General features: G+C 47.1%; 1 protein-coding gene and 1 pseudogene across 3 annotated transcripts in view; one reads left to right on the plus strand and one right to left on the minus strand.

Annotated features, from left to right (window-relative positions):
• LOC144152136 (putative phosphorylase b kinase regulatory subunit alpha) overlaps nt 1-13,034 on the minus strand; it is a 113,949-nt gene that overhangs the window by 42,545 nt on the left and 58,370 nt on the right. For 2 of the 3 annotated variants that reach the window (XM_077683352.1, XM_077683358.1), the window contains exons 3-7: nt 3,786-3,868; nt 3,276-3,434; nt 2,522-2,738; nt 1,005-1,087; nt 851-931 (exon numbers count right to left, since the gene is read on the minus strand). In XM_077683352.1, the coding sequence (XP_077539478.1) occupies nt 851-931; nt 1,005-1,087; nt 2,522-2,738; nt 3,276-3,434; nt 3,786-3,868 (623 nt within the window). Of the gene's footprint in view, nt 1-850; nt 932-1,004; nt 1,088-2,521; nt 2,739-3,275; nt 3,435-3,785; nt 3,869-3,962; nt 4,014-13,034 lie in introns of those variants that run through there. The other variant, XM_077683367.1, reaches the window with a different exon arrangement.
• LOC144175245 (serine-threonine kinase receptor-associated protein-like) lies at nt 4,083-12,316 on the plus strand (annotated as a pseudogene).

The raw sequence follows: 13,034 nt of genomic DNA on the forward strand, positions 1-13,034 counted from the left end.
AGCTAGGGAAGGGCAAAGTTGTTTTATATCCCCTGCAAGCTGCCGAGAATGACATTTCGTTTTGTCAGCTTGCACTACGCTCGCGCTTCCAACAGCAACAGACCATTGCTACATTGGTGCTCATTCATTTCCCCTGTTGTTACATAGAGCGTGATAATGTTCAATTGTCTGGAAGGGAAAGTGCGTGAGCGGGTACGAAGTTGATGGTACGTGAAAGAAAAAAAGGTCTGGATTCCATTGACTGTGCAATATCAACAACGGAGGGTAGAGCCGTTTCGGCATGAACTGGTAACCGTTATTTCTTTTTTCGGTTCAGTTCCGGTTCAGGTTCAGCGTGCTCAAAAAATAACGGTTCGGGTTCGGGTTCAGTTCCGACCTACGAGAAAAACATTTAAAAAATGTTTACTAACGTTTCAGGAAAAGGACTCTGAAGAAAGGAAGTCCTCTTCCTGAAACGTCAGTAAACTTATTTTTTTAATGTTTTTCTCGTGTGTCTCTGTCTTTACTTACCTTTATACATATATATACACACATTTCTTTCCCTCGTCAATGTGTGGACCTTTGTTGACGAGATAAAAAAAACTTCATAGGAAAAAAAACTCGTTTGACTAGTTTTGTAATTATGAAAATGGTACAAAAAATGTAGTTTCTAGTTACATAAAATAAACAGTTTTGTAGATTCCCCACTATTTTACGCCTCATTTTTCTGATCAGTAATCACCATTCCAGAATTCACTCCTTTTATCTGGCCACTCATAAAATGTTTATCAGGTTTTTGCACGCAGACAACGATGAAATAGACAATAAATTTTTTTCTTCAGAACGTGAATTCAGTCAAGAAACAACTTACCTTGGCCATTCCAATAGAGCTCGAGTTCAGTTCTGGTAAGCCATGATTGGTCTTGTCACCCCGTTCCCAAATTCCGTAGTCCTAGAGAAGCAATGACAAGATTTACCAAAAAAATACCCCGAAAAATACTTCCAGAAATGTTTGAAGAACATACCGGAATGCAATATGTGGCTTCTATATAAAAGACCAGGTTTTGTATAAAGGTGACCTCATCCAAGTTGAACACTATTTGGAGCCCTGAAAGTAGAGCAGCAAGCGCAATTTCAGCGAAAAGCAGCAAGAAAACATTACAGTACAAAGGAAGACTAAAACAAATTGTACTAAACTATAATGTGCACAATACAGTGGGTCCCACTCATCAAGTCTCTTCTCGATATCTTGTAGTGAACCAGATTTTCTAATCAATGGTTTTTTACTGAGCTGAACTAAGCCAAAAGTGAGGCCCTTTTTTCATGGCATGCTAAGTTCAGCCACTTGGTAGAAATTCTCTGCTGCTCCTGGCTGGGAATATGAAAATGCTGCCAGTTAGCTCAAGTTGCACAGGAAAGCCTCAGAGGAATATCTTCTTGAATGAGCTATGTTCAAATAAGAAGCAGTGTGCAGTGTAATTTTCCACCGTGGCGAGAGGCAAAATACAACGGCAGGCTTTGTTTCTGCCACTAATAGTTGGACACTTTAGCCACTGTCCATACATATATTATGGCTGGCAGTACAGGAGCTAACGCATTGAGTCTCACAAATGCACAGACTGTACTCAAAGGCAAAATGCACGACCAAAAACGTTGTCGCTCACAGGTGGCAGCGTGTTTGGTAATGCTCACATGCAAGCTGCAGCCTGTGTCTTCTTAATAACATATGTTCAAGGAAAGTTGCCAGATGCATTCATTTTTAAGCAGTCATCTTATATTGCCTTAAATGTATATAAGCTCTGCCAATGTAGCTTGCACAGCTTATGATATCACAAGCCACAGTATGGGAAAATGTATGGAGTGCTGATAAGCTGTTCTTCCGCTTGGCATTTTCTGTGTTACTAAACAACTGCTGCCACATAATTTTTTGTAAAATTTAATTCGACACTGTAATTTACCGATATAGGCCAGCTTGTTTTTACACTTCTGTGTTCCTTTAAAACTGCAGGCTGTATTTCCAAGGCCTGAATAGTGAATTTCTTTAAAGCGCAATGTGTACTTTTTCAACTTCAGGAAAAGAATGCACATTTTGCATACATTGTTTTTGCGTTGCTTTTTTTCCCCATACAGAAAGAAACAGGTAGAGGGGCCCTTCGTATTCTTACTGCACTGCAGAAAAGCACAGCGGGAGTGATGAAATTTTTCCAGTCTTCACGTTTAGTCCATCAAAAACTGTCAAAGGTTGCTAGAAGACTGGTCTGTTGCTATGGTTAACAAAATGGTACGGGGAGAAGAGAGGTTTGTCAAGTCTGCCCTGAAATTGTACAGTGGCTAAACACAGGAACACAAAAAAAAGGAATGGCACTGATCAACAAGGCAGAACTCCTGTATTTGGCTTTAACTTGGGTCATCCATGCTTGTCTTTCTTTCTACAAGCTTCTTTCAACTATTCCCACCACAGGTGACTCACAAACTTTGTTTTACTATTTACGGGGAGTGCCGATAAACTCCGACACCATCAAGACACATTTCAAATGCTCACCAGAAGCTGTCATCTGGGCCAAAATGAGCAGGTACAGTGAGGTGGCATCCAACTGAAGGTGTCCCCACTCACGGTCCCCCACAACCGTGGCAGTCGTCTGCGAGCTGTACTTGGCATGGAGGGAATCAGTCGGGTTCTGCGTCTGCTTGAACTTCTCCACCTTATCCTTTTGTCGCATCATGGCCAAGAGCAGGCCTCGCATCATTTTGATGCAGCCCTGAAACCACCAGGCATGATGGGGCCAGACTGTATGGTAGACTGACGTTTTGGGTGAACTCAAAGGGGTCAGCCAGTTAATCTGCTCACATTACATCTGAAGGGAATGTTTTTACAGTTTATGTTACAAAGACAGTGCAAGCGTTTGCCCATTTAAATAGGGGTTGTTTTGATGAAAATCAACTTTACTTTCTTTAATGTATGGAACTCTATGACACAACCATCATACAATTCCAACGCTTTACATTTTCCATTGTGGTCCACGTGCTACATCATTATGTAACATGGTCAGCTCAAATGTAAATATAAAGCGCAATAGCACTGTATACCATCCATCATCAGAAGCACTTGGCGTTGGCGTACTCCAAGCTTCACAAAAGCCCTCACGACGAAGTGACACCGAGCTGATTGTTCAGAATTCACAAAGCATCAACACTGCCTGAAGCCCCCCCACCTGCCCACCCCACTCCAACCCCCCTTTTTTTTTAAGAAATTTAAAGGCAAGGAGAAAATAAACGCTGTTTTCTATAAAACGTACCTGTTCAAGTTCGTATGTCTTCGCCCTATCTTCGTCCAAATCAGCATTTTTTCTGTAGGCCATGGACAAAGCCCACACAGCGAGTATAGAGTAGACGTTGTCTCTGACCCAGGCATGATCACCCTGTTTATGGCTGGGAATAAGACCCGTTACAGGATCCTAGGGGACACACAAAACAAGCATGTAGTTTCTGAAAAAATATCTCAAGTATCTGCAAAGCATTCTAAAGTGAAGAAAGCATGAACACTTCCTCAAGGCGTACAGTTCACCAAAACATGGTCACGGCTAAAAAGCAGACCAGCCTCCGAAACAGGCGCGCGAACCGCGTACATTGCATGAAATGAAATGCACGCGGCGCGCGCTTGGACAAACGTAAACAATTCATAACGCAGCGCAGTGCGTACGTGCGCGTGCCGCAAGAGCGTACGTGTCTTATTCAGAAAACTGGAACGTGTTTCGCTTTCAAGCTCTGGTGAGAATTTAATAATATAAAGCTCTGATTATGCCTACCTGATGGTCTAGAATGGTGCGACACACTAGACGTTGGTAGTAATCAAGACGCACGCCAGAATTTCTGCGGCTTCTCATGTTTCCTGCAAATCAGAAATGGCCCGACACTGCGACGCGTACGACCTTATAACAGTATACCAACAAGTACTACGTGCACTGGCGAATTGGACACATTACGCATGTTTGTTCGCGCTGTTCGCAGCTCGCTCCAACACCATGACCCCCGAAAAAATGTGAAGGACACGGGCAACCCGGGACAAACCAAAACCAAAGTGCAGTGCTCCGGTTGGAACGGAGATGGCAGCACTCGAGCTGCGGAACCGGCGGAACGACGAACGTCACAGCCAGGTTAAGGTGGCTCATCCTGATGCATAGGAAATTTACGTGCGTGCGCATTCGAAAAGCCAAAATGTTTACAGAACAGCCATAAACTCTTTCCGATTCGGTGCTAGCGGCAAGGATGCAGGAATATTAATTACAAAACAAAAGAAAACGAATCGAAATTTGGTAACCACCAGTTGCAACTTGTTCTACCCGATACGTACCAGGCGCTGGGTAAATTTGAAGCCCAGTTTGAAGCCATTTAAATATTTAAATTTCAAGCGTCAGTTTGAATCCCAGTTATATAAAGGGTAGTAGAGCACCTTTGGCCGGCCCTGAAACCCTTCCTCTCGCCCTATCGCTTCCTTTCGTTGCCCGCATCTCCCAAATAAAGGCAGTACCATATTAACGCGACCTTGTTCACTAATTTTTCACTTAATTCAATTACGTTTGGAGACCCCATCGTCGTTAAAATCTGCTCTGTCGACTTCCAGCGGCGGTGGCCGAGAGAGCGGATCCCCATTTTGTGGCTTTCCAGATGCGGGTCCCCCAGTGGCGTAACTAAGCGGGGCAAAGGGGTACAAGTGCCCCGGGCACCACTTGAGAGGCCGAGACCGAGTCGCAGAACAAGGAGGAGCCGAGCAACACGCCGAGTCCTCCCGACATGTGCCTGAGTAAGGTGACCTTAGCCTGAGGGAGAAAAGCGGCAGCGGATTACCAGGATTACCGTTTGTCATCATGTCACCGCAGCGGGGCGGCACTGCCGCAAAAGTCGCTGTTGAGAGCGCCAGTATGGGCTTGTTGGCACGACTACTCTAGTACACCCTAGCACGACATTGCAGCAAAAGAAGAGGGCTGAGGAAGACAAGGACGACAAGTGGGCATCACCCATGGGGCGCAATGTCGACACGGGGCCATGGAGGAAAGAATTCTCCTCCATGCACGGGGCGATAGCGCCCCGCGCACCTCCCGGCATACGGCCCCGTATATGTCTCCCTCTGCCCGCCCTTGTCTTCCTCAGCACTATATTCTTTTGCTACGTTGTGGCTGTTCAAGAAGTTTCTTTCCTTTCTGCTTTCCGTTCTGCTTTCCTTACTATTTTCCTTGTCACGAAGCGCCGCCACCTATGTGTGAATACTTAGGTACGGAGTCCAGGAGGCAACCCCAGATGATATCCAGTGTGTGTGCGTGCTGCATGTATGCATGTGCTTTCTGTTTTCGTTCGTATTCCAGAAGCGGGCGGTGGGGTGGGTAGCGCCCTTAAATATGCACCCTTACAATTAGATTAATCCTTTGCAGGCATTCTTACAAGGGGAGGTGAACCACGTGCAGTATATTTTAGGGATCCTCTTTTATTCACTCCAAAGCATTATAGTCGCGTTCCATCAAAAAACTATACCCGCCGCGAAAGCTCAGTGGAAGGCGTTTGCGCTCGTTAGCTTGCGCGGTTGCGTTCTATTTCCTGCCGCAGCGGTTCTATTTCCTGCCGTAACCCCGAGCTAGCACATCAGGATGGCTAGGTTCCGATGTCTCACCCTTTGAAAGACGCTCCTCGCCGTTTTCTTTCCGCCGACTCACGGCCGGGCTACAGCGGTGGCATCCGCCGCGCTAGCCCTGCCGTGGCTGACGCTGCTGCGTTCGTGACGCCGCCTCCGCGTATTTTAGGTAACGGCTGGCAGAATCCCTTGTTTCACTCTTTGTAGAGCCACGTGTGTGAATCCAATGACGTCGCATGGGCAATTGTTGTGGGTGTCGTTTAAAGCTTTCCAACCACCTTCCCAGCGTGGATTGGAGCCAATCTTTTTCTTGGCAACGATGAGCATCAGCACTGGCGTCACAAACGGCAGTGATATGCGACGAGGAGACAACAGGGATTGCCGGGATGAGTATTTTAACGCATCATTAGCATTAATAAAAAAATGTGGGCATAGTATGTAGATATGAAGTTTGCAATAAATCATTTGAGCAATACATTTCATGGTCCTATTTTATGTAAAGCGAAACGAGAACCGGTGACCGACAAGGTCCATTTCTTTTTTCACTTTTCTTTCGAACCTTGTGGACTTCTGGTGTATGGTACGATGAATACATATACTAAGACGGCTATCGTCCACTGTAGCGAATAAATCAAAAAATCACTCATTCGCTTTCCCAATACAGCCAGATGGCCTTTTTTTCAACATATTGACGACGATAATATTGATAATAGTAATAATTAAAAAAATAATAATACTGAAGCAAAATGGAGAGACGAGCTAGTTGGTTCGCAATTTCCATGAGTGAAACTTAAGCGCAAAACTTTTCACAGGGACGAGAAAGGGAACGACACAAGCGCCTGTGTCGTTCCCTTTCTCGTCCCTGTGAAAAGTTTTGCGCTTAAGTTTCACTCATGGAGACAATAATAATAATAATCACTATCATTATTATCATGAGGGCGCGAAAATATATTTGACGTGGGCGCCATCCTATCTAGTTACGCCACTGGGGTCCCCATGAGCGGATCCCCATTTTGCATAATTCTTTCCTCCGTGATTCTTCCATACCAATTCCCCGCATATTTTCTCAGCACCGTGCCGCCAAGGTGTACAAGCAGGGCACATATTACCATTTCTCTCGTGGGTCGCGCGGCGGGTCGCGTGGTCGCTGAGGCCATGGAGCTGGCCGGGCTCCGACAGTGCATAACTTTCCGACAGTTTTCTGCCGCCAGGTACCTTCCCATGAGCAGAAAAGATGTTTCTGGTGATGGTGGTATACTGGTAGTGCCATGGTGTTGCAACAACTGATAATTACAGTGAGTGTGGGGCATGCCTAGAGCCACGTAAGCTACGCTCAATTAATTTCCATTTCGTATTTATTTACAAAAAGCCTTAATTTAGTGGCTCTAATGGTACCGATAGTGCATCTATTATTTCGCAGAGAGAGAGCGAGAGAGATAACTTGTCGAGTTACTGACCGCCCTGCCTAAAGGGTGGCGAAATCGGGTGTCCTGCGGGCCTCGCACTGCCAAAAGGAAAAAAAGAAAAGTATAAGGCTGCCTAAAAGGTCTGCCGGTATCTCAAAAATTCTTCGTACACTTCTTTCCATTTTCAACATATCCCCCCCCCCCCCCCCCCCCCACCCTCACCCCTTCCCCGCCATCGCGGTGAAATGCAGTGCTGGCTAGCGCGGCTTGCGGACAAAGCTTTATTTCCACCACAGCGGCAACCACTGGTAGATGGTGTGAAACATGCTTTCCTATGCTTTCCTGTTTCTATTTTCGCGGTGGTGAACTTTCCCTCCCGACTGCGTCGAAATCAAAGATTGAGGGGTAGGAGTGGCGGTCAGGACCCCCGGCCATCCCTCCGAATCCACGACTGTTGATGCGTCCACTCCACAACCACTGGTCAACACCCGCTGTCATTTATAGTGGTAGCACCCATAGTGTACTTGGGCTGCACGATCACACGCGTGCACGCTACATGTACTTCCAAACATAGCTGTCCAAGAGCACGTCTACTATCGGAAGACGCAGCGGCAGGCTTCGTAGCTGTCGTCATTCACGCTCCGCTCTCGAGGCATTATCCCCAACCCCCTCTCACAGAACGCCTTCTCAGCGCCATAATGACCGATGCTCGCATCGTTCGGTCACTGAGGAAACGAAGCCAAGGCCGTGTAATGCGATCCCCTGTTCCTGTCTTGTGCAACACTTGTGCCCAAAACGTCGGCAGTGGCTATTAGGTGGACCCGGCGTTTCCTGCGCATCAGAAAGTGCCTATAGAACCACTTTCACAGCACGTCACCGCCAAACCCAGGTAATGTCCCATTAACTGTAAAAACATGACAGTTACGCTGAAGAGCAAGAAGTGCATCGTGAGCGACGCTCGCAAGAGAAACAGCCGCTAGATGGATATATGCAGTAGGGTCCGAATGTCATTTGAACCAAATGTCATTTGACTTAGATGGGGTGCTTCGAATGCCATTCAGAATCCGACGTGCTACACTACGATTTCTGACAATTTCGATGACATTTGAAAGCTTTCATAATTGCTCGCCGTGCTGTAGTGGCGCCGGTGGCGCTGTTGTCGTCCCGTTCCGTTTTCATACAATTATACAACCAAATTTAGGGGCAGTCTAAGGCAGTAAAATGATATCAAATTAGAAGAGACACCAGTTTTGACTCTAATGTGGTGGCTGTTTGCGTAGTTTTATTTTTTTTTTTTTCAATGACCCACAGGTTTTGAGAGTATGAAAATTAAATATGTTGATTTCATATTTTAAGTAAGTGAACACTGAACAAAGTTCCACAAACAAAAATATTTTGTTTGTTTTAAGTACGGAAGTATTATATTTTTTATTGCCGATCGAAGACGCTGCATGCGAGAGTGCTAGAAGAATGGAGGAATGGAAAGACCATGAAGGAAAGAAAAGTAATCTTTCCTCCATGGGAAAGACGATTGGAGGAGGGTGGATTAGGCTTTGACTTGTCTTACCGAAGCAATGGAGAGTTGGTGGAGCAACGGATTCCGGGATTGATGTACGCGGACGATATATGTTGCTGGCAGATAATGCGGAAGACCTTCAAAAACTGGCCGACATTTGTGGTGATGAGGCAACGTACCTAGTCCTACATTTCAACCCACAGAAATCTGGAGTCATCGTGTTTAACAGGAAGCTCATATCAGCACCACTAAGGATTCAACAGGAAGCCATACCATTAGCAAATAAGTGCAAATACTTGGGGATCTGGCTTAATGAAGGAAAAGGCTACCTGAATGCCCATGAAGAACACCTCAAACTGAAAGGGAGACGAAACGCAGCAGTAATGAAACATAGAGCACTTTGGGGATACAATAAGTACGAGGTAGTGCGAGGCATCTGTAAAGGGGTAATGGTGCCGGCGCTCGCGTTCTCTAATGCCGTATTACAGTGCTTAGTCAGATATCCTGTCGGGACTTGAGGTTAACCAAAAGGCAGTCGGCAGATTAGCACTGGGAGCTCACAGTATAAGACTACAAATGAGGCGGTACAAGGCGATATGGGTTGGGCTTCATTTGAGGCGAGGGAAGCGCAAAGTAAAATACGTTTTGAGGATCGGCTCAGACATTTAAATGAGAATAACTGGGCAGCCAAAGTGCACAGGTACCTGTACCTTAAAAGTGTGGACAACCAATGGCGGAAGAGGACGCGAAAGCTGGCGAATAAATATAACTTGACCGCGGCGAATAAACAATGGGGGGCAGTTAAAAAGCAAGTGAAGGAAACAGAGACGCTCATGTGGACAGAGAGGATGGAAAAGTAGGGATCACTGGGAATCTATAAAGCAAGCAAGCAAGAGATCCGGAAAGAGAACTTTTATGACAACAATAAAGGTACTGCGTTGCTCTTTGAGGTGCGGGCTGGCTGCTTGAGAACTCGAACTTACATGAGCAAATATTCGTCCCAGGATTAGATAGATATGTGTGGGATGTGGCAGGGATACCGAAACAATCGACCACATAGTAATAGAATGCCAAAATATTCAGCCGGCTAGAATTGGGGGGAAAGTCCTACTTCCTGGGGCACTGGGCTTCGCAGTTGATGGAAGCATTAACTGGTCAGCAGAGGTATTACTAAGCAGCGGTTATAGTATTGGTAGAAAAAAAGCAGGGAAGTCGATAAAGTGCCATCTGCCTGCTTGTATGCATAATTTTGACCATACGCACTCATAGTAACTATTGCCCCTCAGCGGGTTCTCGCCCTTGACGCAGAATAACGTGTGAAGGATCTAGCATTTGCACACACAAAAAATGGCGATCTTCCATAAACATATAACGAAAGCACTCTTCAAATGTCTGTTGAAATATGTTGCGGTTTTACACTGGTAGCTACTTCGGTTTCCGACGCGGCGCATCAATAGAGGCGCAGACGGCGTCCCGGTCAACTCGGTAACAACATACACGACGGAACGGACAGATTGGATGCGCGAGGAGCGGCCGGTGCGGCTGGTCATCCGGCAGCTAAACCGGTTCTCGGGGCGGAGACGCGTGCGGTGACGCGCGCTTTTCTGTGTTCGGACCAAGGCCCCTAAAATAGTTCGGACGCGTTGGGCTTGCCTGACAATTCTGGCCAGCTGACATAAGCGGCACGGCCACTTGCGTGGCCATGTTTGTCGAGTCATAGCTTATGTTTTGGGAAACGATTACTATCAACCATAATAAAAATACGACGGGTATAGAAATGCGGTCAGAAGCAAAGTGCGAACACTGGTACTCGATTGATTGATTGTTAATGGTATCCCATCTATGAAAGCGGGAGATTTACAAGATAACCAAACGACAACCTGTGAGATGGTAGTAGGCCTGCTGAGCATACTATCTTTAATTTTAAGGCCCTGGCCTGGATGCGTCATTGCCGACCTCGCGAAACATGCGACTCAGCGGGAGAATTGAAATTTTGGCTTAAAATGTTTCATTTCTCAGTTAATAAAGCATCGTTTGTTGCCGAAGCGCTGTGGGCACTATAAGATACCAAATCTTCGAAACAAACGTATTTTGTTTTCAAGGCCCCTTTAAGGAGTACATTCCCGCTGACCTCATCACTCGATGTGACATTTTAGTCCTTTCACCGTCCTCGAACTTCTCCGCAGATCAACACAAAACCAAGCGCATGAAACATGCAACCTCATGGGAACGGAGAGGGGCAAGTTTTTGCCTCATCGGCTGGAATTACGGGTAAATGTCGCCCGCTCAGCGCTGCGCTACACTGAGCCACAAAAAGGCTTGCGCTACTAGGCCTTCACACGTATACAAAACGGAAGAATTTGGGAGGGAGCTCTGTTCTCCTTTTAGGGCCAACCAAAAAACCAAAGAAGCGCGGGTATATAGTGCCACCTCCACGCACATACGAGCGTATAACACCTCGGTTACAATTCGGCGGATATAGTGTGTGTACGAAGACCCGACACCAAAGAGGCACCATAAGCCCGCCGCTATGCAGCTTCGCTTACGAAGATAGCCAACATGTCTCCACTTTCCCTTCACAACTGGGTCTCGCGCCATCCCGTTTAAATTCCACTACTGCGACTACTACTCTCATTCCATTACATTATTGTTACGGTTATGTGCTTACATAAATCAAGCAATGATTGCTTAAACTCGTGCTTAATGATAATAAATAAAACACTAATGACAAAACTAAAACTTAAACGAATTAGAGGAATAACAAGTTCAATGCAGTTGTCTTTTATAACGTGCCTTAAGCACGGCTAACAGCGGGACTTCTACATTTACAAGTGCAAACTCAGATTCGGGAGCCTTAAAAACATTTATATGGCAATAATGAAAATAAGAACAAAGAAAGTTCGAGAAGTTTGGTGAAATTGCTTGGGTTATAACGTGCACAGTGTGGAGCGTGGCCCTCAACAAGGATGCCTCCATTGCCGCTGCCGGAGCGGCTGAATTTACCGCCAAACAGTGGAATGTTGTGACCGACGTCACAGCTCCACACCTTAGCTTATAATCACGTAGTGTGTTGTTGCCTGGACTGTGGCGCTGACGGGGTGCGGCTGCTGACGGTCAGCAACGACAAGGCGATCTGGACCTTCGACGTCAACAAGGAAGATGCTGCTCCCACGATGCTGAAGGGACACTCGCCTGCCATTAAGAAGGTCCTCTTCGGCGTTACAAACGCATCGCCTCTGCAGGTGACAAGTTGGTCAGGTTCTGGGACTAAGCCAGCGACGAGCAAACTGGCCAGCCGTACCTGTCCAGTGCTCCCAGCGGCCTGGGACTCAGCCCAAGTGGTACCAGACTCCTGGTCACCCTCGGCCTCCACTCCGTGGGCACTTTAGCACTTAGAGGTTCGAGAAGACGAGAGTTCAAGATTCCCAGCCAGGTTACCTTAGCCTCGCTGATAGCTGGCACGTCTGCCTTCGTGACGAGGACTTCAAAATGTACAAGTTTGAGTTCGAGACTGGAACTGAACTGGAATCCTTCAAGGGCCTCCTCGGGTCTGTGCACTGCGTGAGCTTCTCACCCGACGGAGAGCTGTATGCTAAAGCAAGGGAGTACAGGGCGCTCCGGCTATGGCAGACGACGGTCGGCAAGACGTGCTGACTATGGAAGTATGCCCAGCTGCCGGTAGGCGGTCCCTCTGGAAGGGGCATGGCCAGCAGCAGCAGCAGCAGCAGCGGTGACATTTCTTCGACTCCTCCGGAACGCACTCCATCCGCCATTCCATCCCCACCCAGATGAGGCGATCTCCAACAGCCTCGGAATGAAGAGGAGTGGCCTCCAATCCATCCAAAGGAGCAGCGCCGTAGGGCAGCCGAAAGAATCGCCGTACAGCCCGATCCCGAGCACAGAGCACGCATGCCGAGAAAGCGCAGTGCACGGGACAGGCGCAGTAGTGTGATGCACGGCCGCGATGTCTTCCCTAGAGGGACGGGGCCGAAAGGAATGCACCAGGAAGATGGCCGAGCGAGCGCCCACGGTTAAGGTCCCCTCCCCTAAAGAGGGCGCAGCCATCAGAAACGCAACCATGGTTGCTGAACTCAAAGGGAAAAGAAAGAAAATTAGGGACTGAAACCAAACAGGACGCCAAATGGGACGCAAAAGATAAAAATGGTACAGCACGCAGTACTAATCAAGGGCCAAAATGCAGGACAAGAAAAAGCGAAACAGAACAGAAATACGAAAAAAGTAGTAATGTACCAAGAAGAAAAAGAAACGAACATGTTCCGCATCAACCGACGCCAATGCGAAGAAAGAGGTGTCTCGTCTAGAAAAGATCAGTGCATGTGATACTGTTTTAGGTCGGAGATGTTCACCGGGCCAGCAGGTTTACCTGCATTGCAGTCGCGCAAAAGATTTATTAGAGAAGATAGCTTCTCACTTGCAGTAACTGGGCCCTCTCATTTAGGAACTAGCGTCGCCGCAAACGCGAAGCGTCGCTCAGCGGATGGGAGGGCGC

The sequence above is a fragment of the Haemaphysalis longicornis genome, unplaced genomic scaffold (genome assembly GCF_048455015.1).
Source record: "Haemaphysalis longicornis isolate Haplotype H1 unplaced genomic scaffold, Haemaphysalis longicornis Haplotype H1 scaffold_1, whole genome shotgun sequence".
Taxonomy (NCBI): Eukaryota; Metazoa; Arthropoda; class Arachnida; order Ixodida; family Ixodidae; genus Haemaphysalis; species Haemaphysalis longicornis.